The sequence below is a fragment of the Epinephelus lanceolatus genome, chromosome 7 (assembly GCF_041903045.1).
Source record: "Epinephelus lanceolatus isolate andai-2023 chromosome 7, ASM4190304v1, whole genome shotgun sequence".
NCBI lineage: Eukaryota > Metazoa > Chordata > Actinopteri > Perciformes > Serranidae > Epinephelus > Epinephelus lanceolatus.
The window spans coordinates 9,557,559-9,585,373 of record NC_135740.1 but is presented as its reverse complement, the minus strand read 5'-3'; the positions used below and the strand labels follow the sequence as shown (position 1 = coordinate 9,585,373).

Sequence of the window (27,815 nt, the reverse complement as noted above, 5' to 3'; positions counted from 1 at the left end):
AATGACCAAAAAATGTTTTTTCCACATGAGCATTATAATACTCAGGCATTTTGAATACATACACACAAATGTATAAAGGAATAGTTCTGCATTATTTGCTTTCTTGCTGAGAGTTAATGAGAAGATTGATACCACTCTCACATCTGTAAAATGTGAAGCTACCACCAGGAGACAGTTAGTGTAACTTAGCAGAAAATACTGGAAATTGGAAAAAAAAATGCCCACTAGCCCTTCTAAAGCTCACTACATATACATACACATATACATATACATATATATATATATATATATATATATATATATATATATATATATATACAGTACAGGCCAAAAGTTTGGACACACCTTCTCATTCAATGCGTTTTCTTTATTTTCATGACTATTTACATTGTAGATTCTCACTGAAGGCATCAAAACTATGAATGAACACATGTGGAGTTATGTACTTAACAAAAAAAGGTGAAATAACTGAAAACATGTTTTATATTCTAGTTTCTTCAAAATAGCCACCCTTTGCTCTGATTACTGCTTTGGACACTCTTGGCATTCTCTCCATGAGCTTCAAGAGGTAGTCACCTGAAATGGTTTTCCAACAGTCTTGAAGGAGTTCCCAGAGGTGTTTAGCACTTGTTGGCCCCTTTGCCTTCACTCTGCGGTCCAGCTCACCCCAAACCATCTCGATTGGGTTCAGGTCCAGTGACTGTGGAGGCCAGGTCATCTGCCGCAGCACTCCATCACTCTCCTTCTTGGTCAAATAGCCCTTACACAGCCTGGAGGTGTGTTTGGGGTCATTGTCCTGTTGAAAAATAAATGATGGTCCAACTAAACGCAAACCGGATGGGATGGCATGTCGCTGCAGGATGCTGTGGTAGCCATGCTGGTTCAGTGTGCCTTCAATTTTGAATAAATCCCCAACAGTGTCACCAGCAAAACACCCCCACACCATCACACCTCCTCCTCCATGCTTCACAGTGGGAACCAGGCATGTGGAATCCATCCGTTCACCTTTTCTGCGTTTCACAAAGACACGGCGGTTGGAACCAAAGATCTCAAATTTGGACTCATCAGACCAAAGCACAGATTTCCACTGGTCTAATGTCCATTCCTTGTGTTTCTTGGCCCAAACAAATCTCTTCTGCTTGTTGCCTCTCCTTAGCAGTGGTTTCCTAGCAGCTATTTGACCATGAAGGCCTGATTGGCGCAGTCTCCTCTTAACAGTTGTTCTAGAGATGGGTCTGCTGCTAGAACTCTGTGTGGCATTCATCTGGTCTCTGATCTGAGCTGCTGTTAACTTGCGATTTCTGAGGCTGGTGACTCAGATGAACTTATCCTCAGAAGCAGAGGTGACGCTTGGTCTTCCTTTCCTGGGTCGGTCCTCATGTGTGCCAGTTTTGTTGTAGCGCTTGATGGTTTTTGCGACTCCACTTGGGGACACATTTAAAGTTTTTGCAATTTTCTGGACTGACTGACCTTCATTTCTTAAAGTAATGATGGCCACTCGTTTTTCTTTAGTTAGCTGATTGGTTCTTGCCATAATATGAATTTTAACAGTTGTCCAATAGGGCTGTCGGCTGTGTATTAACCTGACTTCTGCACAACACAACTGATGGTCCCAACCCCATTGATAAAGCAAGAAATTCCACTAATTAACCCTGATAAGGCACACCTGTGAAGTGGAAACCATTTCAGGTGACTACCTCTTGAAGCTCATCGAGAGAATGCCAAGAGTGTGCAAAGCAGTAATCAGAGCAAAGGGTGGCTATTTTGAAGAAACTAGAATATAAAACATGTTTTCAGTTATTTCACCTTTTTTTGTTAAGTACATAACTCCACGTGTTCATTCATAGTTTTGATGCCTTCAGTGAGAATCTACAATGTAAATAGTCATGAAAATAAAGAAAACGCATTGAATGAGAAAGTGTGTCCAAACTTTTGGCCTGTACTGTATATATACATACATACTAGTCTATACCCACTGGTAGCTTTGTCACCTTCTATCTATGCCAATCCTCAGTGCCTATGTGCAGTTTCACATAGATTGACCACGTCAGTGAGTAGAAAAACGTGGGACAGACAGAATGACTGACTGACAGTTTCCGTGATTATGTACAGCATACCATACCATGACTTAATCATACCAAAAATTACAAAAAAAAACAACAACATTGGGCCACAGGGGGAGCCACAGCAATCGGTCGCATTTTAGCCATTTTTAAGCATTTTTGTGTTGTTATAGCGCCACCTAGTTGCCAATTAGAGTTAAATTTCTCCAGTCACCTTGAGGCATCCTGTTCTACATATCTACCAAGTTTAGTAAAAATCAATATGGTGGTTAGGCCTAGATAAGAAATTAGCTCACTAGCGCCCCCATTTTGTTTGATGGGGTCAATAATGGAGGGGTCCCCTCAGATTATGTGTGGTCATATGCCTACAAAGTTGCGTCGTAACCGGTGAAAACCTTGAGATGTTATACACCTTTATGTGATGAGCCATGCCCTCTGCAATATTCATTGCCTTATAGAACCTCAGTTTTTAAGTTTTCCAACTTTTGCCAAGAGGGAACTTTAGATATTGGTCCCTAGATTATGTTCACAGAATTTCATGCAGATCGGTCAAACTTCCTAGGAGGAGATCAATTTTAAGTGTTTTTCAAAAAATTCAAAATGGCGGAAAATCTATATACTGGAAGTTATGGGTTCTTGAGGCAAATTTGTTCCTCATGAGGAGAAGCATCTCTGTACAAAGTTTCATGTCTCTACAACATACAGGCATGAGATATGCCCATTCAAAGTTTGCAATTTCAGTCGGTTGCTATAGCGCCCCCCTTTGGCTAATTGATGTAATATTGCTTCATTCTCATCCTCCATGACCCTCTACCACTGTGCCAAATTTCACATGGATTGACCAAATCAGTGAGGAGAAAAAGGTGGAACAGACTCACAGACACACCCACAGACAGAGTTTTCATCATTATATAATAAGATATACGCACACAAACATTTTGTACAGATGTTTTATGGAGGATTATGTGTTAGGCTATTTCTTGGCTAGGAGCAGTAACTTCCTGGAGTGTTGTCTTCACCACAAAGAGCATGGATACCAAGAGGCGAAGCTCAATAGAACGCCCCATAGCAACAGACTCGCCCATGGTTTTCGTCCTACCGCCGCCATTTTGGACTGTCAGCAGACCGCAGCAGACCTGCTTGCATAAAAAAACACACAGACAAACTGAAGTATCTCGCTATTAATTATGCTTACAATGCTACTCACCTCGTGATAGCTTGGTCACAGCTGCTTTTTCATGTTGTTGTAAAGCAAAATATAGACTTTAAAAAAAAAAAACGAAGAAAAACGGCCTAGATGGCATCTCTACGTATTACATCCACTTATGAGAAGATTAAATTAATTACTCCTTCAAAATCACCCCATAAGCCAATCTACCAAAAAAAAAAAAAATTCCAATATTTTAACTAGAAACACATTAATGGCAACGTCACATAGTCAGGAATAAAGATTTATTTACAGTTTGTACAGTAAGTGGACAGTAATAATAATAATAATAATAATAATAATAATATATAGGCTAGGGATACACCGAAATGAAAGTTTGTGGCCGAAGCCAAATAATATTAAACGCTTGGCCGAATACCGAGTACCGAATACCGAATATCGTTGTTTAGTTGTTCATTAGTTTTTGCAGATGAACCCCCTCCAGATTAGTGTTGTCACGGTACCAAAATTGGATCCCACTGTACGATACCAATGAAAATATCATGGTTCTGAGTAGTATCACGATACCACAGCGAAAATGAGACAGATGTGCCTTTTGTCATTTATAAAAAGATAAATTACTTTTCTATAATACATCAATGATATTTCAATGGAATAAATTACTTATTGACCTATTCATACTTCAAAAACAGCATCAATGAGTGATGAACATAGGGGGGATCAAAATAAAATAAATAAATAAAATAAGAATCAACCAGCCACCCTCCTCCCCTTCATAAGTAAAGGACAGTCCCTGAAGTGCGGTGAGGTTTGTGGGCCGTGAACGGCTCGTTTCTCCTCTGACACGTCACATACCTGTGTTCGGCTGGCTCGGCTGTTCAGGTACTTCTGGGCAGTCATGACGCCAAGAAGAGGATATATTGGAGCCGACTTCTCCGTCGCCGGTAAGCTGATGGCCGCCGTATTTGACAGGAATACATTACTGTCTGTGTCTGTGACCCCCGTTCAACCCACAATCGGTGGCATTCGCCTTTTGTTTCTGCTGGTGGTTGAAATCTGTAGGCTGCTCGCACAGTGTGATGAATGATTTAAGCCTATTTTGCTCGCTCAAAACTATTTTTAGTCGCAAATGTGAGTGCTGTGACGGACGGATCGCCACACTGCTGACATTTTACTCCGCCCGTCACGGCACACTGTTTGATTGCGTTATCAAAATACGCCGCTATTATTCAGCCTTGCTTTTAACTTCTTCCACCGAATACCGAATGTGTGGTTTTTTTGCATTATTTGGCCGAATGTATTTGGTTACCGAATATTCAGTGCATCCCTAATATAGGCTATTTTAATATGATATCTTTTAATGCTAAAGCAGTAATCACTTCTGATATAAATGGTCCAAGAGGCCATATATATATATATATATATATATATATATATATATATATATATATATATGTATATGTATATGTGTGTGTATGTGTGTGTATGTATGTATGTATATATATATATATATAAGTGTTATCTTCCCTCCAAAACTGGCATATTAAATTGATATTAAAACACTTTAAAACTTACACATCAGGAGTTCTTACCTGTCGGGATCCTTTGGGAAATGGTGGAAGGCCAGGTGCGGGGTGTTCCACTGATAGTTGTTGCAGTTAATTGCACTACACTGTTTTCTTTTACTTTTTTCTCCTCTCTCCTTGACATCTTGCATGTTGTCTGGGCGCAACAGTCCAAGCTCAACAGTCCAAAATGGCGGCAGTGCTACCGCAGCGCCCCTAATGGCTGTTGGCAAAAATTCAACGGAGCTTCGCCTCTTGGCCTCATTGGTATCCATGCTCTTTGTTCACCGTAAAATTGACCCTCCACCAAGTCCCGCCCCCAGACACAGAGATTGACCAATCATAGCATAGCATTGGGCCGGCTCAGACCAGCATCTGACAACAGCACAACTGTGCTCCATTGACTCTCATGCAGTTGTTTCAGTTTTCCTTCAATTTCACTCTGGTTTTGTTTATTTCTAACTAAATGTTGTGCCTGGAGTATGTGTATTAATGACACTTGTTACTTGGAGAGGTTGGAAGGAGACGGTCAGCTTCATGTGTGAAACAGACAGCACATGAGCCACAGAGCAGTGTGCCCCTGAATGACACCAAAAGGCAGTAGAAAGTCTTAGCGTAGTTTATTATATGACATGACTATTTTGGTACAAACATTTACTTGCCAGTGTGGTGGATAGCCTTCCGAGATTTACTTGCCCCATGGAAAATCTACCCGTATTTGGCACTTGGCGGGTGTTAATTTCTGACCCTGAAGTCCCCCCGTTCTATTCTTTGTCCCACGCTAAGCTAACTGTCCCCTGGCTTTAGTTTCATATTTAACAGACAGACCTGAGAGCAGTATTGATGTTCTCATCAAAGGCTCTGCAAGAAAGCAAATGTTTCTCAAACTGTTGAACTTTTTCTACCTTATTGGTGACAAATATTAGCCACACTGCTGACCTTTTGTGTTCATATAAATCAAATGTTGACCTCTGTAAGATGAGGGTGTTTGCATGTACATTTGTATGCCAGTAAAGACTTAGGTTTTGGAGTATCTATTATTATAGTATTTATTTGCACATCATCATAAGATTTTAAGAAACCTGCAGATGTTAATCATTGGTTGATCAGTATCCTGATCACTGCCTGCCATGTTCTGAAGTGCCTTCTCACCTCTCATTAGTCAGTAGAAGAAAACTTATGATGATAACCATCATAACATTATAATGAAATCCTCAAAAACAGTAACGCAGTGGGCACATTTTTTATCAGTTCCTCCCTTTGCTTTACAGGTAATCAGATGAAGAACCACATCCAGCATAGTTATTAATAATCCAGTTAATGCAACAAGTGTATCTGTTTTCAAATAGCATATGATCTACTAATTCAGCTCAGGTTTTAAAAATGAGCTACCGACACAGAGCAGGAGAGAAAAATACAGAGAGGAGAGACTGCGTGTACAACCCTGAATTACACCTAAACCCATTTTTCTGATCCACTAATTTCACTCACTGTTTTCTTCAAATACTGATAAAAGAACCAGCCTTACTGTAAGTGCTCTCTACAAATTAAGATCCAGTTCAGAGCCCAGTTAAGGGAGTCATCTCCTGGAAGTCAGTAGTGTATGGTGTAGATCCTGCATCAGAGGGAATGTCACCAAACCCACACACAATAACATTCATACTCAAACTATATTTGCCCCTAATACTGACTGAAATAACAATTGATATACTGTAGAAACAGGGGGAGCACAAGAGCACAATAGCAAACACAACAGAGGCAGTAATGTTACAAAAAAATGCGAGTCATGCGAGTCTGATATCCACAAACTTGCTACCATGGCAAATGCTTGGAGACAGACTTTCCGCTTCACCTGCTCTACCAGGGTGCTACAATATGTATTTAAAACCAGACTACTAGTGTGCATGTAAAAATATGTTTTCCTTATTCTTCATGTCCACAGGAGGTGGATCAGCTTCGTCTGGAGCGTCTTCAGATCGACGAGCAGCTGAGACAGATAGGAGGGGGAGGTGGAGGAGGAGGGACGGGACCCCGAAACCTTAAAGACAAAACCTATGTGTTCGATAACGGCATGGGGCTGGGGATGGGGAGAGGAGCAGGAGGAGGCGGAGGCGGAGGAGGGAAACCCTATGGAGGAGGGGGAGGAAGAGGTGCCAGAGGGCGAAGAGGAGGAGGTGCAGCTTTCGCCTCAGGTACGATAAAATGACTAAACCTTGATAAAGAACAAGTGAATTCATTAAAACGTGTTTGAATCAGTTACATTTATATCTTGCTTTCAAGCACTGTGCTGGCACACATAAAGGCTCAACTAAATGATCTGGAGCTTTAATATGAAATACTCATCTCAAGTGTTGGAGTTAGCGGAGTGCAAGTGGTGTCATTGGGTCGGATGTAAAGGCACAATGACTAAGCAAAAGAGCCGATTCTCTGGTTTAGATCGAGGTTATTTTCAGCCATATCTGATGAAAGGTAATTACTTCTCTCTTTGTGTACAGTGGTCCTTTTTTCAGGGTAAAATAAGTGTTTCCTTTATTTCAATGTGAAGTACATGAAACATCCAGCTCGTACAAGGATATCAGTACAGAATGGAGAGTTTTTCTTAAACAAAATGTTATGTTTTTATTCTTAAGCTTATATTCTCTGTTTGTATGTTGATCTGTGTTTACATATGGTACTGGGTGCCTAAATATCCCTCGGGATCAGTAAAGTATCCATCCATCCTGGTGAAACAATTATTTAATTGTTAATTCCACGTTGTCTCGCTGAGGCAGTTTAATGAAGTTTGATTTGTGTGCGCCGTCCCCCCAGGCACCAACTCGGAGGCATCCAATGCTTCAGAGACGGAGTCAGACCACAGAGACGAGCTCAGCGATTGGTCATTGGCCCCCACCGAGGAGCTGATGACAGGAGGAGGGACCCTGCCCAGACGGACAGATGGGCGGAAGAGAGCGGGCGGAGGAGGGCCGCGGGGACGAGGAGGGAGAGGAAGAGGAGGGTATAAAGGTAGGCAGTAATTATCATTGGCTGTCATTCATGTTTCTTCATTGATTTCATGTCATTCAGGATCGTCCTCAACGGAGAAGAGAAGTCAAATACATACAGTGGAAAAGCTTGGGTAAACTATTGTTAGTCTCCCATTTAAACAGAGATGAAGATAATTTGAAGATAATGAATGGAGATGATCTTTACTCAAGTTCTAAAAAACAAAGAAGGAGAAATAAATGAGTGTGTAGTGAAATGAAATAAATAACAGTTTGAGATGCTTTTCATTAAATTATAGCCAGAAGAATGGGAATGAATCCAATAATGAGATCCCTGCAGACTCCCTTTGCTAATAAATTCTCATTTAGTCTTTGCTTTTCAAGGAGATCCACATTTATAGTGAAAAAAGAATTTCCCCTGACATAAATGTAATTATGACACATTTAGATTTAACCTCATTTTCAAGATGATACCTGCAGCGAGCTGCTGCCTGAGACTGGAGGGGCTGCTGAAGGTTTTGGCAACATGGCAGTGACAGGCAGTGGTTTTTGATTCCACTTTGATTCGCTCTACAGTTTTATCACCCATGAGGTGATGGGAACGAGGATGATACCTGTGAGTTGAGACTGAATTTGTCTGTCCTGGTTTAGGTGATGACATGCAGTGGAGCGAGCCAAGACCTCGTCATGTCAGAGAACCCAAGACAAGAGCGCAGGAAGACACTCTACAGGTGACACACATTCACCACTGAAATTATCAGCTCTGTTGGGTGTCAATCCTAACAATAACAAGCAAACACTTCTCAACATTACACAGAACCACCGGTTTTTAAATTGAATTGTATCTGCTGGATTTGGAGGAAGAAGAAGAAGGAGGAGAAAGAGGAGCAGGAATACAATTGATAATTCAAAATAGAATTAACAATAAATAGAAATCGTATCTCTAATTCACACAGCACAATGCCTGAGTAGGCATTAGCATGTTTATTCTGCATCACCCAGGGCTCAAACTCACAACCTCAGACACCAAGGGCAAGTCATGATCCTGTTGAGCTACCAGCCAAGTGAGAAACCAGAAATTAGCTTCACACTGTGACCTTGAAAATCACCAGGCCTGCGTGTAAAGGCAGATGTGTCAGAAATTCAGTTAACGAGAATGAGAATAAGACTATTTTTGTACTTCATTTAGACAACAGAGATGTTTTTATTTTTTGCTTTTAAAGGTTGCTCCATAAGTGACAGTTTAAAGATGCTCTTTGTTCCATTGACTTTTGTAGCTTACATGAGGACATAATTACTAATACAAACTACTGTCATAAGTTTCTTAGATACAAATCTGAAATATACCACACTACTTCTACCATGACATGAACATATAGGCTAGTCTTTTTTTCATAAACATTGGAGATTTATTTAGCGAGAATTTGAAGTGCCTGTTCACACTAAAACATTTTGATGCTCAGTTTTTGATAACTCAAAAATCTGGCGGGATTGTTTGTGCTGGAGAGTCTGAAGATGCTGTGTAGCGGATTTGGTGTCAATTAAGTGAAAAATGTGGGAGGAGATAAGGGTTATTTTAGTTTTACAGTTTTCGAGAAAAACAGTGATGGACATCATAATTCCTGCAGCTCAAAGATAATAACATTTCTGCCCCCTTGAACATAACTTTTTGGTAAAAGATGCAAAGTCGTAGCATGTTCGACTGGTTTATTATGAATTTTTAAAGTTTGAAGCGGCACCATCAGGCATAGGACTGGACCAAGCTGCAAAGAGTTGTTTATTTTCATGCATGGGAAGGAAGTCAGATTCCCTTGTAGGAAAAAAATTGTTAGAAGAAGAGCTTTGGGAAATACAAGAGCAGAGCTGCCCAGCCCTAATTATTTGAGGTCAAGAAAATGATGTTAACATTTACAGACATCTTTTTCCTGTATTTATTTGTGTCAGAGTAGGGCATCAGTCCAAACTGGCCAAAACTCTGACACATATGTGGTTCTACTAGACGTAGGACCAAATATTTGTCAGAGTTTTTGGAATTAGGAAATGAACATGTTTCTCCTTCTTCTCTCTCAACCAAAGAAATGACTCCTATCTCAGGCAATATTTGGGATAGATCCAGATGAGAAAACAGTCAGGTTGAAACAATCCATGAAAGGAGAGATGTTTTGGAGCTTACTAAAAGATACCAATCTGACGGAAACGGAATCATTTCTGTGACTGGCTTTGTGTGAGTTATTAGCAGACAACACATGCTGTCTCTTCTCTGCAACATCAAACTATTTCTGCAGTAATTAACAAAACTTTGTTCGCACAGAAACTTCAGTATTGTGCATGAGCGCAGTAAAGCTTTGATTTGAACACAATCATTTCCCCTGCATGAACAGCTTATTGATGAAAAGGGATATCTGTAAAGCTATGGCTGTGATTACTTTTTTTACAGGTCAGATGCTGGTGCTTAACTATTAGTATTTTAATTATTTATTTCAAATTGTAATATTTGAGAGATATGTTCATATAGTTATGGTGTATTTTAGGCATGGGACAATCTAAAAATGACATGTAGGGGTGGAAAAATATCACAATATTTTTGTGTGCAATATCATATCGTCACACAGTACCAAGTGTCGATTTTTTTATTACATAAATTATTAATACAACAAATCCTGTGTGACATCATGCGACGGCGCACGTCCTAGCACCAAACAGAGGAGCAAAAGACAATAAAAAATCCATCTCATCTTATCTGAGTTCTGTTGTATGTTTGTGCTCCATAGATTTAATTTCAAACTACAACTTTTTAGTAAGTTAAAGATGCGTTGCTGCTAAAGACAGCTTGAAGTGGCGATGAGGTCTTAAGGTTTTTTTTTTTGGAAGGACTTAAAAAAGTCTTAAAAAGGTATTGAAATTAACCTCAGGATTCCTGCATATACCCTGGATCATATCCTCACAGCTGTGAAGTGTGGACCCAGACTGTACTTACTTCTTTTCTCCCACAGATCCGTGTGGACGGTAACAACGAGCGCAGCGTGCAGCACTCCTCAGGGGGGCGAGGAGGAGGAGGAGGGCCTTCCTCATCCCAGGGTGGCCTCAGTGCCAGCGGGGAGGGCCCATCTCGCCATCACCATCAGAGACCCATCAGAGACCGAGGGATGAAGAAGGACAAACAGGACGCTCCTCCGCTGGTGAACGGAGTGTCGTAGATACACCACTGGAGGACCTTCTCACTTAGACACACTCACAGGCAACTCGTCATACACCATCGTAGAGTCTCTCTCGCTTTTTTCTTTCTCTGTCTTTGTCAAACACATGAATACACATATTTGATCAGCAAGGAAGAGTTTACCGTAGTGAAGTCGTAGACCAGAGGCGATCTGGTATCTGCTGGTCTGCTCTGTGGAGCTCTTTGAGTGGACTGGTCTGGTTTGTTCTCGACTGTTCAGGTACCTCCTGCTCTTCTCTGGAGTGACAGATAAAGGAAACTGCTTTTTGGACAGAAGGAAAAGAAGAGGAGGGATTTAACTAAAGCTCATCTCTCACAGAGGCATCAAGCCCAAACATGCTCCCCTACCCATCAAAGCAAACAGTTGTTTGCTTGGTGTGTTTTTGTTTTTGTTTTGTTTTTTTTGCATCAACTTAATTGGAGGGTTTCTTTTTTTCCCACGGCCCTGTTTGGACTTTAATACACCAGAAAAAAAGAAATCAAGGGAATAATTGGTTGACAAGGAAACACAAAGTCACAGCCACTTCAGACAGCAGGATGAAATATGTGTTCCTGCTACACTTAAAACATATTTTTACTGCGGATGTTTATTGTAAAGATCTGGTAGTGCACAGTTTAGGGGCTCAGTGTTTCCCACAGTATGAGAATTTATTTTTGGTGTTCTAAAGTTTCAAAATTGGACACTTGGGAGTCACCTGCAACACAACATTGCATTTATAATATACTGTAACCATACTGAGTAGAATCATTTAGCATCTTTCTGGTGCATCTCCGGAGAGACTTTTGAACTTAATTTGGTCATTTCAAAATACCAAATCTTTCTCACTTTGTATATGGGAAACACAAGAGCTGTCAGGATGGGTAAAAAATGTTTGTAGAGGGCACTTTTTTGTTGTATTTTCTTTTTGTTTTTTTTGGGATAGTCATTTGAACCCCGATCACCATGCTGACACTTGAGCAAGTCAAAGAGGAGTTCAAAATGTCCATGTTTTAGAATGAAATGCTCACAGGTATGCATGTGAAAAAAATTGCCAACGAGTACTTATCTCATGGTTCAAGTCATCTGTGTTATTCTTTTAGTCTCGTGGAGCATTAGACTAAGCATGAATTCAACAGCATATGAGACATACCAATGGGGAAACATAAATCTGAGGCACTCTGATGCAAATAAACTGTTAAAAAAGATACTAACTCCCAGCAGTCTTCAACAGGGTACAAAATGGCACGTACTGCTGTAACTTTTAAAATTTACTGACCAGGATTCATGAGTTGGCCAACAGCGACTGGGCATCGACATTAAAAGCAAGATGGGTGCATAAGCCTTACTGAAGCGTTCTGTCCGTTCAGTCCACCCGACTCTGTTCAACCATCTCTGTGAACAGTGACCGGCTTTAATTTATGAATCCATTGCAATGACTGTATAAAAAAGATGGACAATGTGTCTCCACTTCCATCTACAATACAAAAATGAAGCCAAAACAGCACAGATATGGCCCCTGCCATCTTGTGCTGGTGATGGCATTTGGAGCCAGATTCTGTGCGGTAGAGATCTCCGCAGTATCGAGTTCCCGCTGTCCAACCCAGTCGTGAATAGCACCATTGAATGTGAGCACACCAGTTTCCACATTCAGCTATTAAACATGACATCACAACCTTTTTTTTATAGCATAGAATAACTAATTAAAACCAGACTTATCATAAAAATGACCTCTTGAACAAACAGCCAAAAATGACAGAAACCAACTTTGGGAAAAGTTAATTTGATGTGCATTTTGATATTTTAGTTTGGTCCATGTCCCATCTGCTTACATGGAGGGGGCAGGGTATATGACTTGTACTGCAGCCAGCCACCAGGGGGCAAGGGGATGTTTTAGCTTTACTTTGTGGTGCTGTCATGACGTCCATCTTCATTATTTAGTCTAGGGTCCATTGATTGCTCATATAAGCTGTATATGTGCACAGTAACACAAGAAAGCTCTCAGTGAGACTGGGAGCCAGTTATTACAAATACTGTTAATAAGTTCAGAACATATAAATGGCAGAAGATTTGTGCTGCTCTAAGGGCGCTAGAGGGGGGAAAAAATAGGCAGAGGAATCCTGGGGTCATACGTCCTCTATGTGGATTGGCCTTGATACTTAAGGACTTGCACAAAAAACTAGACCCACACTACCTGCTGTAAATCTCATCACTGATATTCTAAATTCAGCACATAATAGCCAGGAACAGGTAAAACCTGTTTCTTCACATTGGTATCCAGTCATTATAAAAGAAACAGTGAGTGAAGCCGTTCCTGCAGTCATGAATAAAAGCTTCATGGTACAGTTAATCCAGCTGTCCTGATACATTCATGACAACATCTCTGCAGTTGTTCTCAGCAGAACTGGACTCCTTTTTTAAATGATCCTCCCAGTACTTGTTTATCTCGTTGGTGAAGACCTGTATCCTGTATCAAACTGATGAAAGCTTTTTCAACCTCAGCAGTGAGATATTTCACAGAGAGGGCGTAGGCTGGGAGCTAAAATTACTTTGGCCAGTTCCGCTTACATTCAACAAAGCACTCTTGGATGGAGGCCACTGAAATTAGTCCAATTAATTTTAGCTTTCAGACAAACCTGATCAGGTAGCAGGATTTGAGGCGGCAGCTTTGTGACTGTTGAACTCCTGTCACCTGATCACATGAACTTTTCTTTAATTTATGAAACCTTTGTGTTTATCCCTTTTTGTTATGCAGTTAGTAAACCTGTTTGAAGTATTATTGTAGAGGAAACATTCATTGAGTTATACCTTGAAAAATAAAAATTTGCTGTAAGTTTTATTCTTCCTGGTTTTCCAACTTATTCTGGGCCCAACCCTCTTACTTTAACTTTTTATATTAATCTCATTTAATTTTGTTATTTCCTCTTGGCTGTATTTTGTTAATGGTAGGGAGGAGGAAGGAGTCTGACTTCTGACCTTAAATATACTTTTTATTACAACAATTTGTAATCTTTATTAAACCATAATATCAGGCCCTGTTCCGCTGCCATGCAGGGTGCAATGCATTTTTTACATGCATGATTTGAACTGTGCATTTCTCTGCTTTTTGCTGTTAAATAGCAGGACTTTGCATGTCACATGACTAAATTAAAGTAATCGTGAAGTTAAAAGTTGAAGTTTTGAATATAAAATCAGGTTAAAGATGCAAGATTTTGATCCACAAGTCCAGTCTGCCACTCCTCGAGATCATAATGAGGCTTTTATTTTATCTTAGTGCCTTGGGTATATGCTTCTCCATGTCTGTGAATTTGGTCCATTCTGAAAAGCACCTGATTGCTCTGAAAAGATCAAAGCTTTTTATACTATATGTCTAAACCCACTGTAACACCCCTTTAATTTTTTTGAGGACATAGGTGTTTCTTGCATGGGTGTTTCCTTGACCTTATATGCATTTTTAGAAACTATTTGGGGAGGCACAGTGGTGTAAGATGAGCTCTACAGTTTCTGGCCATTCATTTTGTCCCATAACACTTCCACTCATCTATCGTTGCTCCAAACTTGTCAGCCTCTGTGACACACCGATGCAGACTTAAACAAAAAGAGACAGCTGTGTCATCAAATAGCTGAAAGTGACTTTGTTTAAACAGCGCAGGTGTTCAGACATCAAACAGACATCAGGCAAAACAATGTGTTAACTTCAAGCTCTTATCTCAAGGTGTTCCAACCTGCTGTTGGATCATCATCATCATCATCATCATCATCATCATCATTACCACCACCACCATCGAAATATATAGGGAACACTTTATGTGAGATGAAGGCCTTTGAAGATCATGTACATTCTCAGCTGTCCTGAATTGTACCCTGAATTCAAACTGACTGCAGTAACCTAGATGGGCTAGTGTAGAAAGTACTTGTGGATTTATGATTGAACGCAGATTGATAATAGCGTTAGTTTGAATTAAAAAAAAAAACAAAACTGTTGAAATGTGAGAAAGTCACTGTAAAACAAAAAAGCTAAGCAAAAAAAAAAAGTTTCTCGAAGTTTCTCTGTGCATACGTCGGCTTATCTTTTTAAGGACAACGCGGCATTAAATCACAATATTGTATCTCCTCACTGTAACAAGTCAAGTAACCAGCAGAATATTTGGACTAGTTGATTAGCTGTGCTCTTCAGCTTCAGTGTTTCTACGTACAAATGTTGAGGAATCAAATATTCACCAGGTTAAATCTACTCATTTAATCAATGTTAGCCTACAAGTTGTTTAGGAATAACCTTGTAAAGTTAGCCTTTAAATCTAGCTTCTCTCTTTGTGGTGCTCTTACAGGTTTGTTTTGACATTTTTGGAAATCAGCTGTTTTGCTCTCTGGTGAAAAGTTAGAAAAGAAGATTGACACCACATTCCTTACAGATAGACAGGAGATTGGTATCAATCTTCTCATTGAATTCTCTGCAAGAAAGCAAAATGGCCTATTTCCCAAAATGTTGAACTATTCCTTTCTAAAATAGCATTCGTTCGGAGCATCGTCAGTGAGCATAACATTACTTTACAGTAGGTTGGATCAACTTTTAACCAGACACACAACAAAACCCACTGGACTTCAAAATATCCACTGTGCTCCATTTTCAACAGATGCTTAAAATCTTGCGGTAAAAAAACGAGATTTATACATAAAGTAGGCTGACCTGTCAGCTAGAAAGCTGCGAATGCTCAGAGAAACCTCACCATATTTTGTGTGACATGTGCCTTTAATTGTGGCTAGTATCACAACCTAGACATGTAAATCAGGGATGATGAGACGTTGATAATGGACCAGATGTGTAAAGGTGGCTACTTCCTGCCGTGACATCGTTGAGTCACTGCGGGTCATCGCTGGCAAAGCCAAGCATTTCTGAGCTTCCTTTAAACTTAAGGTGTGGGTGTTATTTGCGCCGGTGGTTTAGGCACACCAGGAAACTGCCTGCTTTAACCACCTGATCCTTTTTAAACGCTTACGGTGTTGTATCCTTGTACAGACGACAAACATAAGCCCGTAGCTTATGACCTGGTTCAACTGATCTGGGAAATGGATTCAGTTACTTTTGTACCCCAGTGCAGTTCATGACCTTGAGTGGCTATTTTGGCGCCTTTGGTTCTGTTCCAAAGGCAAAGACTGCCATTTCTCCCTTTTTAAAAATGTTACCTCGAGATGCAAAATAATGTGACCCAGTGTAACTTTACCCCTTCGCTCTCTTTCCTTCTCGGAAAGTAACTGTTATGAAGTAACTGAAAAGATTTCAGAGGTTGAGCCAGGTCTTATCTTTCACCAGAGATCAGTGTACCTTTCTAGTCTTGCGATGCATGTTCATCTTTATTATGGACTTTGGAGACTTTCAGTAGGTTCGGACACATGTTCCAAAAAGACATACATAAGTTTAGTTTTTTTGTTTTGTTTTAAATCAGTGTTACTTTGTCTCAGTTCTCCTTGACTTGAGTTCAGCTTGAGTAGCCAGTGATGAGTTCTGACAACCATCAACTTAGAGTCAGTGACACTTGGGGAACTTTTACCTTTTAGAAAATGTCACAAGAAACGGTTATGTAACATGAGTAATGAATCATGAAACAGGCTTTTTTTTTTGTTTGTTTGTTTTTTTTTGTTTTGTTTTTTTGATTAGAAGTCCATCTTTATTTTTCAGAAGTATTATTGGTGTCTCCATTTCTCTCTCACTAATCTGTTAGGACCTTTGCTTTCACTTGCCATTCACACTGCAGCCATGTTGCATTTTTATCCCGATAAGCATTCTCTGCAGTGCATCGACACATGGCTCAAGTGAAAGTAACCTCTATATTGTCAATAGAGCATCAGCAGTATGGAGTTGCTTTGTATTGTTTAAAAAAATAGAAAAAAAAGTGATGGAAAAAAAGAAGGGAGGGTGGCAAACTGTATATAATGATGTCATTATTTGTCTGAGAAAAGATTTGTACTATTGTTTCAAACGTGCACTTATCCTGATATTTTCTCTTTTTTTTGCTGTTTAATATCAGTCAAATGCTAGAGCTCTTGATAATAAACTTAATGATGTGTGAAAAAAATAGTATCCTCTATAGCAGGGTTGAGTCACACACAGCTGTCACTAATAATGAAATGTCCATAGTGCTGCAGAACTTGAAAAATAGCGTTACGTTACTGAAAGAGATGGAGTTTGATTTTTTTATTTGACAGGGAAAATCCACCCTAAAGCTGAATTCAGGAATGAAAACCCACACAGGAATTTTGACTGAAGTTAAACTGACCTTGAGATGTTTGGTTATGTGATAGGACCGTATCATATGACCAAACGTCTTTTCTTAGGTCCATGTAGGTACAAAGAGAACGGGATACAGTGTTGGAAGCGTTCATTCCAATAAATGTTGCTTAAAAAGTTTGATTTTCTTTATGTAAAATAACCCGGATCTTCCGCATTGTTGGGCCCACGGAGCAAGCGCACTGGAGACTTTAGCCAGCCAAGCGGCTAACTTCCAGTTTAGCCTTTCACTAAGCTAAATGGGGATAAACATCTAATCTTGTGACTCCTATAGACTTTCAAAATGTTATCGGACTGAAGGGATCAAATGGATTTACAGATGTCACATAGTACGTCTATGGGAGAAAGTCTTTTTGGGTCACATGACAGACCTGGAAGTTGTCATTCCACCGTTTTGGCCGCTCAGATCAGATTGGCTCGGAATCCTGGCGCTGTTCCTGGGGGCTTGCTAACTTGAAGTTGAGGAGGACCATGAGATGCAGTTAAAAGCTCGGGGGGGGGGGGGGGGGGTAAAAAGTTGCAAGTGGACTTTGAGTTAATATGTTTTTATAAAAATTTGGTCAGAGTGTCATTTAAAGCTAAAACCCAGAAATGATATTAATCTCATGTCTGTACGCTAACAGTTGGAGGCAATTTGCTTAGCATAACAACTGAAAGCTCGGGGAAACGCTAGCCTGGCTGTCTTTGAATGTCTAGAATACAGCCACCGACACTTTTTAAACTAATGGAAACATCATTTATCATTTGTTCATTTCAAACACAAACAGAAACCAAAAAAGTTTTAGTAGTTTCAGTTCTCATGAAACCACAACTTGTATTTTTACAGTTCTGTTTGTGTACAGATTCAACAAGTGAGACACAACTTGTTAATTAGTGACCTTTGCAGATGTAAGAAGGTACATTCTTGAGCTAACTATATCCTCATTCCACATTATGCACACACACTTAAGTGGTACTGATTTTGTGATCTAACTCTGTATTTTCCAAAGCGTAACAATTCTTTCAACATCAGAAAGAAAGCACGTTTGTCTAACATGTATCGCACTGCAGCTTTGGGGAAAGTTAACCTCTTAAGTGATGTAACCTTTGTGAATAATGTTTTAAGGTGGACTTTCCCTTAAACTTTGACGGGATAGAAGAGTCTTGTACATGTGGTCATTTCCTGGACTTGTCATCTCTCATGTACAGAGACCCAGCTTGTTTTTTTCAGTCACCACAGTGCTGGGTAATGACAGGTGTTTCATTTAGATTAACATTTTATTATTCTTTTTGACTTACAGGTGTAAAAATTTTCATAAGGTTAAGCCAGCAAGGTGCTGGTGATGAGACTTATCTCCCAAAAGCCAGTTCCTCTTGAACTGACAAAAAGAACCACATGCAAGTTTGACGCATTTGGAAGGTGTTACAGACCTTGGGGCTACAGAAGTCTGCAAAGGTCCGACCTTCACATCAGCTCTCTGCTGTGTCACACCAGAGACAATGAATTTCTTTGCATCTGTGGCTGCTTCAACCTGCTTGTTGGTGTATTTTATTGTGCCTCCAAACACCAGGTTTAGAGTGTATGCTAGACTTTTTTAACTGCTGGAAGTGAATCATCAAAAGCAGTTTAATGGCTTTTTCATGCTTTGGTTTGATTTTTAGCGGGATTACTAACAAACTGTAATGCTAGGCCAAGGCTTGTACTAAAGTGGAAAATGTAAATTTAAAAAAAGATGAGGGAGGACTGTTGCATGCTGACCAGTTGGGTCATTGAAGAACTGGTGCTAATGAAGCATTTCTAAAATGGGGATTTTAATTAAGAGTCTCCTATAACTGACTGGCTATTACATCATTATCCAATCCTGCTATTTCCAGTGGCCTGCCATGGAAACCACTAATTTAAGATGAGATCAGTCGAGATCATGGCAGAAAAATAAATGTAGCGTCTTGATCTGGTAACCAGCCTTTTTAAAAACATTGCAAATATGGTGATACGGAAAGCTCCAGGGGAAAACAAACCATTTGGGATCCCAAACCAAAGTTTAGGACAAGGAGCAGCATGCACACATTTAATTCCCAGGATCAAGCTATGTACATTTTGATTCTGCCTGGCAATGTAAGATGTCATATGGGATACCCAATGGCACTATGAAGAACACTGCTGAGGACATCCATGTTTTGCAGATGCACTGTTCTTAAGATGCTACTTAGTTGCACTGTCTTATGTTTGTTTTGGCATGACACTGTCCTCAGTGCAATCCTCTGTCTCCAGTACATTAGAACAGTAACGGTAGTTTGGTACTCCATAAAGTAGAATGGCTCTACCAAAACTGTATAATACTTAAAGATGGATTTTGAAAGAGTAATGCTTCTTTAAAATAGTGAAGCACTGTTAACTCACATGAAACTTTTGATATTATAATTGACTGGTACTTTACTTTCTGTTCGAGGTAATATGATTTGGCAGCTGTTTACATAATGAGAGATTTCATGTCAGTTGACAGTGTTACTGATAGTTGTAGGATCGTTCACCGTTTCTCTCATGAAATGTTTGTTGTTGAGGGTGTTTTCCAGCAAAATGCGGGGTAGTGGCTTTCCTTGATATTCAACTGTCGTGATGTTGTGCTGTTCTAATGTTCTGGTGTATAGAGTGTACATTTTACCCATGATCCAGTGGGTTGCAGAAGGGGAATGCTAGTGATTTAATCTGCATTTTGCGTGAATGACGTTCATTCTTCATCTGCCCCAAGGGATGCTCTAATTCAAACCAGGCATTAGACTGAATTAATCTAAACTTCAACACTGTGTTGTGTTGCCTTGCTAATGTGGTCAGGTGACCGAACTATTGACACAACTTTGTCAACAGACCTTGATTTTGACTTGATATGCCAGAAGATACTGTATATGTCAAACATACAGTGATAATGCATAAAGCACAAGAATTTGAATTGGGGAGTCCCATTTCAGTTCGGAAAACTTTAAGTGTTTTCAACTGTAAAAGAGTCCCATGTGACCATTTTGCATCCCTACTTCACTAAGCCTTGTGTCCAGCTGGGGTTGCAACATGGTTCATGTGGAACCACATGAGATGAGACGACCCAAAAATGTCCTTGTCATTGCTTGCCATACTCCATATTAGCGGAATGTATATAACATTAACGAATACTAACTAGACACATTGTGGGCTGTTTAACAGCATAGTGCCAGAAAGTGAAGACACGCAGAGAATCTGTAGATACTTAAACCAGGGTAGTCAAAAAAGCTGTAAACCTCGTGTGCACTTTTGGGCATTTTTTTTGTTTCCTTTTGTACATACTACTAGCATTTAAGATGTTTGGGTTGACATGTCTGGTTATAGTGCAATATATTTTGTATGCAAGCAGTTTCAATAAATAAAGGTCGATCTTCCTCCGTTAGCTCCGGCTGATCTTTGTATTTATAAGTTTCAGGATCTCACTGTCAGCTATCAGTGTGCACTAAACTGTGCCAAAAGTTGGATGAGCATTGCTAAAGGAAGCCCAGAATTCTTGTTCGATGATGGTTTGACCTATAGGCCCTGCAGAGGGAATTAGGACGTGCTGTCATTAATACACTTAGCCCTCACTAAGCCCTATTTACATTGTATTTTCTGGGACTACAGCAGCTGGCTCCACTGGCCGCATGGCCTACTCAACTGCCATCACTGTATAACTGGTTCTGCTATCCTTACTATCGCTAGCTGGTTATTCCACTGGTATAGACTTTTCCTGAATTATGCTCCTTCACTGTTCTTACCACAGAAAAAAAAACATGGCTTCAGGATGAATTTTTTTGAAAGAGTGCAGTCAGTCTATGCGCTCACCGGGTGGGCACTCTCTCTGTAACTGATGTTTGGTTGAGTTGGCCGTCCAGACAGGGAAGCAGAGATGAAAGAAGTACTCAGATCACTTACCTAGGTAAAAGTAGCAATGCCACAGTGCAGAAATACTGTGTTACAAATTAAAGTCTTCATTCACAATGTTACATAAAGGTCCAGTGTATAGGATTAGGGGAATCAATTAGCAGAAATCCTCAAATATGAGGATTGTTGTCTTTTTCTTACCTTAGAATGAGCTATTTATATCTACATAGGGAGCGGTAGATTGCATTGTTGTACCACCATGTTTCTACAGTAGCCCAGAACAGACAAACCAAACGCTGCTTCACATCAGCCACCAAAGTTAGCAGCCCCTCCTTGACAAGAGCGTCATAAAAACACTTTTTTTGATATATGTGAAACTGCTTTATTCAGTGTTTTTACTGGTTTAAATCAGCTGGTCCATTTGTTTTGGACAGAAAGAGACTTATGTGAATAATTTGGCCAATAAAAAAACAAACAAACAAACAAAAAAACATTTCAAAAGTATTTTCATTAAAATATTCTTTAAGTACCAAAAGTAAAAGTACTCATCATGCAGAATGACCCATTTGAAAATAATAAATTATAGTGCTGCATTATAAGTATTGATGCATTAATGTGTTCATCATTTTAATGTTGCAGCTCATAAATGTGGGGCTAATTTTAACTATACTGTATGTACTGTTGGTGTTGTATTTATATGGTATTGTATTAATAATCTAAATGGCAAAGTAAGTAGACCCTAAAGCTTTAACATGACACAATTTGTCCCCAAAATGTAGTGAAGTCAATGTATAAAGTAGAACAAAATGGAAATACTCAAGTAAAGTACATGTACCTGAAATTGAAAAATTGCACTTAAGTACTGTGTTTGAGTAAAAGGATCAGTAGTGTGTTCTAGCAATCCAGAACCATCATCTGCACCAACACACTCACCACAGCTGTCTGTAACAAGTTGTGGGTTAAAATTAAAAAAAATAAATAAAAAGAATACTTTCTTAGTACTATTTCTCTGCCTTCACGAGTGTGGTCTAGCCAGTAGAGGCTGCTGGGCACATAATGCCAATTGGAAATACTAGATTTTTCTATGTTGGGATTTTTTTTTATGAAAACAGTAACTCATGCTCAGCAGTTTCAACTGTGACACTAGACTAGATGAATGCATGTTGCAGATGTCACAGCCTCCGTCCTCACTGTTGTAAAGTCAAACTCATGCCGTAAAATTGCTGGTTTCAGCTGTTGAGAGGCTCCTACTAGTCTAAATGGTGAAGCAACAGCGATGCCAAGGTTGAGAAACATGGTGTCAACACAAAGTTCCATTTAAAAAGCCAATCTGATATCAGAATAAACATTAGTTATTGTTGTGTCATCTTGCCATGGTGTAAGTGGGATAATTCACTCTGTGACCTGTGTAATGAATGACTGAATGCTAGCAACTCTGTGAGACTGTACTTAAGAACAGCAGTGCTTTAGCTAAAAGTTAATGTCCGAAGCATTGCCCACAATGCTAAGACGATGCTAAGATACTAATATTTGGCAGGTACAATGTTTACCATGCTCACCATCTTACTTCCAACACTGGCTAATTAGTGCAAAAGACAAAATACAGCTTGGTCATAAACCAAGAATTGGACAACCATAGAATTTGACCTGATGATGGCACTAGATGAAAAGTCAGACAAACACCAAAGTTATTACACTCCTCCCTGAGGTGAATATCTGCACTAAACTTGATATTGAGAATGAATCAAAACAATAAAGTTGTAGGTTGCAAAACCAAAACAGTGAGCTAAAATGTGCTAAATGGCTCTGTAAAGTTAAATTAACTACAGAGTTGGGTAATAATCCTCTGTGGGTTTGTCACTAAGCGCAACACCTTTCACATTACTCAGTCAAATGAGCGAAAGGCTAGTTCTAATTAGTACAGCTTTAATGTGTTTTTATCAGTATAATTTATTGAGTGACCCAGAGCTGATTATCACCCTCATTACTCTTGAACACTGCGGTGAGTGTGTGTTGGGGCAGAGTGGTTTTGGAAAACAGAAGATGACATGTCATGAAGGTCTTGCTTCAAACATGGTCATTATAACCAGATATATTGTAACTTGAGATTTATTATGGCACCTGTGGTGGTCAGGAGTCCTTACCCTCCATGTTTAATTCATAGACACACCTTTGTTCCTTTCATTACAACCTTGTATGCTGGAACATTGTGGCCTTGAATAGGATCAGCATGTTTGGTCCATTAGTAAATGACCAAGAGGATGCTCAGGATAAAATGAGATTATAATAGAAGGCTCCCTTGTGGGGCACAGTGACAATCAAGAGCCAAGGCCAAACTCTTCCGTTCCCCCACTACTTCTGAAACTGGACAAAGGAAAACTCTTGAAATCATTTAAACACTATTTGAGTGGAGCATAATAAGTATTCTAAATGCTAATTTAATAATTCTAGAAGCTTTATGGCTTTTTCAACAAAGCAGTATTTGCTTTGGATAATGGAAGAGGCTCTCCAGTAAACTGACAAATGATCACCCTAACCATACTGCCATATGTGCAGTAGACCCACTTCTTTATTCAGTCTCAATCCCTGGAAGATCATTATCATGGTAAAGGCTTGAAATGTAGTCATTGGTGGTAATTAATTGCTGAACCTGGTTACACATATCAGAATTGAAATTTAGCTTCAGTCTTTCAGCTAGATAGCTACATGTCCAGGACTAAGACATTTATTTTCTTATTTCTTTAAATGAACTCTGGAAAAGTTTTTGTAATAAAAATCCAGAACCTACTATACGAAATGCATTTAGCTCATGAGCTAGACACAAATTATTTCACAGCAATAACTAAATTAATACTAATTATTATATTATATTTTATATATATATAGCACCTTTAATTAAAAATAAAAAGACAATAGGATTGTTGATTCTGAGTTATTGACTTAAAGGAAATTTTGTGCCATACAATAGTTAACGTCACTGAGACCATCTAAAACAGCAGCTAGGCTTTTTGGGTCACCAGGTCCCAAGGGACGGTATATCTCTGTGTGTTGTTTGCATAGTAATGAAAAGATACGCTGTGACACTGAATGATTTAGCTAAATGGAAACATGCTGACAGAAAGTAAAAGTGGACCTAACATTGAACCTTGTGGTACACCGCAGGTAATGTCAGTTGTAGAAGATGAGCAGTTACCTATGGTGACCGAGTAGGTTCTTTCTAAAAAAGTAAGAATAAAACCAACTGTGTATAATGTCCTTGATGCCAAACCAGGTTTTGAGACAATTAAAATGGAATAATCTACTGTGTCGAGCTGTACTTAGGTTTAAAACAGTCTAAATTGCAGTCTTCCCCTGTTTGCTGCATCAACATACATATTATCCAGTAATCTTCATTGCATATCTGACAAAATCATCAAAGGAAATTTATAATTTAATTGAATAACTTTTATAGTTTATATATAGATATTATAGCTTATGTAGAAAAAGCATATGATTTTGTTTAAGACAGCTAATAATAGAAAAAAAAATAGAAATAAGAAAGTAAATCATGACGTAGATGGTTTTGCCTTTTTGAGGACATATATACCAAATGGCAACATTTTTAAATTAGCAACATTTTTTTTATCATTCCTCTTTGATAACAGGTATGTATTCAAGGTGGCAATCTGAATCACTGGCAAGGGCTGGCTCTCTTTATGGGCCCCTCCACCCCACAAGCCCCAGTGCAACTGCACTGCCTGTACTGTCTATATTAACATCACTGTGGCATAATTATGTAGAACACAAATGAAGTATTGCGGATCACAAAAATGCTTAAATGCTGTACAGGGTAACCCTTTGCTTGGAAATTAAAATGACTCAGATATAATGAGAGCTGATGATGATGTCAGTGTATTTTTCAGCAGTAAAAAGATTTAAATGAAATATGTATGTGCCCTTTTGTAACAAAACTTCTTTTACTTGTAATAAAATTCCCCCCAAAAAGAACTACCTTAACAACTTTGGCAAGGCCTATGGCTTTGAATTTGTCTGTGAAGTCACGCTGCAGGTTTTCAGCAAGTTTCATAAAGATTAAGTTAGAGATTTTTCCATTTGTGTGATGAAAAATAAGACTAACTCATTTGTTTTCAGAGTGTAATACTGGCTTTTAGCCACATGGGGGAGCTGTGGTACCGTGTTGATCTACTGCTGCTTCATGTACCAGACAGAGAGAGAGAGAGAGAAAGAGAGAGAGAGAGAGAGAGAGAGAGAGAGCCTGGGCCCATATTGAAAATTCATGACATGCACTCCTCAACTTGTGCAAGATACACAGCAAGTATAATGAGCTAAAAGCTGAGAACTTGGTCCTTCCTGACTATTCTATCAGTTTGTATTTCTTTTGGGCTCTGTGTCTGTGTGTGTGACTCTAACTCTCTATGTCATCATTTAAATATAAATTACTGGCACAGCTGTGGCTTTAACAATACTGCAAAAGACACTAGCAGGGAAAAAAAGGAAAAATCTCTAAACAAACAGCTACTCGGGTCGTCGTAAGGACCGTGTAATGAATTGAAATTGAATTTATGTGTGTAGCTCTCTGTATATTTGCCTTTAATTGCATTTATCTTAATGTCGCTCTATCTTTTTTTGTCATCTGATCCTTCATCGACTCTTCTGACAATTGCTTTTTAAAATTCTGCCACATCTTTCCTTTTCTCTCCCTCTCTCCAGTCATTCTCTGTCTCTCAGTGTCTGACCTAGTTTTGGACAGCCTTTCTTACACGCACACATACACACAGACACAGACACACACACACATACACACAAATCCAGTGTTCCCGCAGGTGCTTAAAATCCTTGAAAATTGTTTGAATTTTGATGTGGTGTTTTTAAGGTCCGGAGACGTCTGGAATATTGATTTGTGAGGTTGAAATGGCTGGGATTGATCAAGGTCATGAAACAGCACTTTCAGACAATATTGCTTATGGCAGGCAGTGTTTTATTCCCATCATGCTCTATGGTTAACTCTCTTCTCTTCTCCTCTCTTCATCTGAGGCTGCTGTTTGTACTTGCAGAGTGTGATGCAGAGTAGTGCTGGCATGTTGCCCCAGACCAGACCAAAATACTCACACACACATGCACACACACACACTCACCAAGACACACACAAATACAGAGATACACCATCCAAAACAAAGACACAAGCACACACACACACACACAGCCCACAGTATATCTTCAAAATATTACTTCCGATACATTTGGACTTCTCGCGTTCTCTCATCACGAGTAAAAACACGCAGGCTTCTGCGTAGGAGGACTTTTTAAAGGAGAGGACAGTGATGTCACAAAGGCACCACAGTTAGAGCTACAGCACATGCTGAGCGAGAAGTTTCAACCATCTGGTCAATCATTATTCATAGCGAGGCGTAAACAGTAAAACGTGCCGCTGGGCATGTGTTGCAGCAAGTGTATGATAGAGAGTGAGGATGGCGGGCTGCTAAACTGTTATTAACACACTGCTGCCTCGGCTAATCTCAAAGGAAGGTGAAGTGGTAAAGATACAAAAGCGAACAAAGTTTGTCGCCCTGTTTCAAAAACCACCTGGACTAAGAACTGTGCAGTGTAAAATGTTTTAGGGAACATTTGTCAGTGCTGGCATCCTGCTTTCATGCTTTTCTGCATAGGACTTTTTTCACTAAAGCTGCACAAGGCAACTTTTCAATTGTGGCACCAAATTACAGAACTGTGTGAAAACAATGGCGGACTCAGGCTGTCTGAGGGGCAGGGGTGAAAAACTTTTTTTTTTTTTTTTTTTTTTTTAAAGTTCACCAGCTGGTTGTGGTGAAACACAAGTATGCAGAAAATTTTCTAGCATGTAGACCAGCCTATATGGCAGTACACCATGTTTTTAAGGCACTTCATTATGTTTTCTGTACCAGAGGGACACCGTTAAAGGCACAGCATCATGTTTTCTCCACTAAAGGGACACCCCAGAGAGCACTTTATCATGTTATTCTCCACTGGAGGGACACCCTAGAGGGCACTTCACCACGTTTTCTCCACTGGAAGGACACCCTTGAGCACCCTTCATTATGTTTTGTCCAATGGGGGGACACCCTAGGGGGCACTGCATCATGTTTTCTCCAGTGGAAGGACACCCTAGAGGGCGCTGCATCATGTTTTCTCCACTGGAAGGACACCCTTGAGCACCCTTCATTATGTTTTCTCCAATGGAAGGACACCCCAGAGAGCACTTCATCAGGTTATTCTCCACTGGAGGGACACCCTTGAGCACCCTTCATTATGTTTTCTCCAATGGGGGGACACCCTAGAGGGCACTGCATCATGTTTTCTCCACTGTAAGGCACCACAGAGGGCACTTGTTTTCTCTACCAGAAGGGCACCCTGGAGGGCAGTTAATCACTTTTTCTTTCTTTGAAGGGCACCCTGATGGCCACTTCATTATGTTTTATGTTTAGCTCCTGAACTTTATTGGTCTGAAGATGCAATGTTTCGGCATTGCCTGACTGGAGCTAGACAGGTTCACACTTAGAGTAAAGAAATGTCTTTTGATGTTTGCAGTATGATTTTCTTTTTGTAACCTAGAAAAGTACCAAGCACAAACGTTTGCCCTCTTCAGTGTACAGGCTCAGTGATTCACACAGTTCAACCTATTGTATGGTTTAAACACAATTATGTGGTGTCAGGTGAACATAA

General features: G+C 39.7%; 1 protein-coding gene across 1 annotated transcript in view; it reads left to right on the top strand.

Annotated features, from left to right (window-relative positions):
* Positions 1-20,652, top strand: part of fmr1 (fragile X messenger ribonucleoprotein 1) — a 29,862-nt gene extending 9,210 nt beyond the window's left edge. Inside the window, exons 12-15 of the mRNA XM_033632818.2 lie at positions 6,739-6,988; positions 7,605-7,799; positions 8,429-8,508; positions 10,771-20,652. Of these exons, the coding sequence (XP_033488709.1) occupies positions 6,739-6,988; positions 7,605-7,799; positions 8,429-8,508; positions 10,771-10,974 (729 nt within the window). The 3' untranslated portion in view covers positions 10,975-20,652. The remainder of the gene's footprint in view (positions 1-6,738; positions 6,989-7,604; positions 7,800-8,428; positions 8,509-10,770) is intronic.
* Positions 20,653-27,815: the final 7,163 nt, after the last annotated feature.